This window comes from Austrofundulus limnaeus, unplaced genomic scaffold, assembly GCF_001266775.1.
Source record: "Austrofundulus limnaeus strain Quisiro unplaced genomic scaffold, Austrofundulus_limnaeus-1.0 Scaffold591, whole genome shotgun sequence".
Lineage (NCBI taxonomy): Eukaryota > Metazoa > Chordata > Actinopteri > Cyprinodontiformes > Rivulidae > Austrofundulus > Austrofundulus limnaeus.
The window spans coordinates 16,008-18,927 of NW_013952993.1; the positions used below are offsets into that span (position 1 = coordinate 16,008).

Genomic DNA, 2,920 nt, shown 5'->3' on the forward strand with positions numbered 1-2,920 from the left:
TTGCAGTGTTTTTTTATTGTTTCCTGAACACACAGCACCTGAGCATTGCCCAATAATACTCCCAGCATTCCACTGTAACAGAGTTAACATGATTATTTCCACACAACCCGTGATGAAATCTCCCTTAACCCATAAGTCAAGTTGTCTACCTCCTGTCTTTTAATACCAATCCCAATAACTGAATAAATTTATGATGCTTTGACAACTATCTGGGTTTTAGCATTAAATCAGTGTTGAATTTTTATCTTTATATACAATAGTGTTTCATAGAAATGTGTTGAGATCTCTCAAATCCTTCTTAAACATTGTGCTCTTTGCTCTTTGAAATCTTCACTTGTTTCATTTTTAGCTTTTAGCAGCTGTTTGCAAAATTGAACTTTTACATACAGGTCTGCTGATTTTAGCTTTAAAATACTGTTCTAATAATTTTAGCTTTTGACTACTGATCTGTTAACTTTACTTTTAGGTACTGTCATGAATCGTTATCTGTTTTGTGAAGAAGGCAGCTTGGAAGATTCTGGTGTCTGTTAGAACTCAGCTTTATTCCTCGTGTGTGTCTGGACGTACAGCGCATGCTCATAAATACAGCGCACTACGGAAGCCCATTTGTGACATCTCACCACATCTCCCCCCTCTAGAAGAGAAACACACATGCTTAAAATAAAATGGTGGCTTTACACAAATGCTTAACCTGTGAGAAAACAGTATTTTTGAACACTAGGACTTTGGGGTAGACTTCCCTCAGTCCACAGCAACGTAGGGATTATTCTGCCCTCAACAGTTGCTGTTCCTACCAATACTATAAACAGTTTTAAGAGTCCTTCGTTTCCTTTTAGAATGTAGGCCAAAACACAACATACATGTGAACTGTATAGAAATCAAATATAATCTCAATTTCCCCTCCCCCCTTGAAAAAAATGTAACATAAATATGTCCTTTTAACCTTAAACTTAGCAGTAGAGTAAACTCAATACTTTTCTGAACACATGCAATAGAGGACTACAAATAATAATTAAGTGTCTCTATATCTGAGAGGAACTCTCACAACTCTACCCTTGGATGTAATCTGTGAACCTTTCCCAGGAGTGGAACCTTCTCTCGCTGGACTCGATTGTCTCTGAACAGGGCTTCCTGCCATGGGGCCAGAACAAGCTCCAGGTGAAAAGTCACTGGCAGGTTTTGCAGGGGAACAAGGTGACTGCATGTGATCCGGCTGTTCAGCTGGCTGTGGRACAGCTTGCAGGTGTCTTCTATTCCGTCTCAGCACAGCTCCATTCTCTGTCTCGACCAAATAAGATCGTGGCTCTTTGCACTTKGCGATGACTCTTGCTGGGGTTTTCCAACCTTTGTCCCCATCCAACTTTATCCTGACGTCCTGTCCTGGATGTAGTATCGGCAGTGATTGTGCAGAGTGATGACGGTCATGAAAAAATCGATAAGCTGACTTTGTCTGGTCGTCCTTCAGTTGAATCTGTTGTCTGTCCACTGGATTGGCTTGCAACTTCCTCTCAAGCATGGGAAGTGTAGTTCGAATCTCTCTTCCAGTCATAAGTAAAGCAGGACTCATGCCTGTGGCAGCACCAGGAGTCGCCCTGTAACACATCAGAGCAAGGTGTGGATCTGGCTGCTTCAGAATGTTTTTGGCAGTCTGAACCGCCCGTTCTGCGGCCCCGTTCGCCTGAGGGTAGTGGGGGCTAGAAGTTGTGTGCACAAATCCATACTCCTGACAGAAGTCCTGGAACGCAGAAGATGTAAACTGAGTAGCGTTATCACTGACCAGTTCCAGTGGAATTCCCCACCTCACAAACATGCCTTTGAGTCGGCTGATGACATCATAGCTGGACATAGAAGGTAAACGGGCTATTTCAATGTCTCGGGAATAATAGTCAGTCACAATGAGATAATTCCATCTCTCATGCTCACACACATCTGCTGCTATGTGCTGCCAGGGGCCCCCTGGTAAGGGTGTGGTCAGGAGAGGTTCATGCCTCTGAGTAGGTTTGTTTTCAATGCAAAATTTGCATGATGACACTGTCTGTTTAATCTCGGCACTGATGCCCGGCCACCAGACTGCCATCTTTGCGCGTGCTCGGCATCGCGTGAGTCCTTGGTGTCCTTTATGCAGATCTGACAACATCTCCGCTCGTTGTGCAGCAGGAATGACCAGCCAATCCTGATATAACACCAATCCGTCAGTTTCCGAGAGATGTGCTTTCGCTGAATGATAACGCTGCAGAGATGGAGTCAGCGCTGATCTGGGTGGCCATTGGTTCCTGATGAAACTTGTAATCCGTTGCAGTTCGTCGTCATGCTGTGTAGCCTCACGGATCTTGTTGAGTCTTTGAGATGAGACTGGTGCATTAGCAATTATAGACGCCACATGTGTTTGTACTTCGTGCTCTGTGGTCTCATCACTCACATGTCTTTGCGGCCTCCTGGATAGTGTGTCAGCCACAACCAGCTGCTTCCCAGGGACGTGTTCTGCTACCACGTTGAACTTTAAAAGGCGCATCAGGAGTCTCTGACATCTCGGAGGGGCCTTATCCAGGTCGTATGTGTTTATCAGCGGCACAAGTGGTTTGTGATCTGTTTGTAGACGGAAACTGTCCATTCCCTGAACATAGCGTGCAAATCGTTCACATGCCCACACCCCTGCCAAACACTCTTTCTCGATTTGAGAGTATCTCCTCTCAGTATCAGACAGCGTGCGGGAGCAGAATGCCACTGGCTTTAAACCGTCTTCGTGTTCTTGCAGTAGTGCTGCTCCTAATCCGTAGCTGCTCGCGTCAGCACTGATGACGGTTTTCCTGTTTGCATCATAATATGCAAGAGCTGGGGCTGACACAAGCATGTTTTTAACAGCGATAAATGCTTGTTCTTGTGCCTCATCCCATACCCACTTGTTCTCTCTCCTCAACAG

The 2,920-nt window shown here is 45.0% G+C and overlaps 1 protein-coding gene across 1 annotated transcript; it reads right to left on the minus strand.

Moving 5' to 3' along the window:
* Nucleotides 1–707: 707 nt before the first annotated feature.
* Nucleotides 708–2,920, minus strand: LOC106531050 (uncharacterized protein K02A2.6; the record flags this gene model as incomplete). The annotated part of the gene is given in 1 exon segment (XM_014026813.1): nt 708–2,920. A coding segment is annotated over 1 exon segment (1,908 nt), but the record flags the coding sequence as incomplete, so codon positions are not given.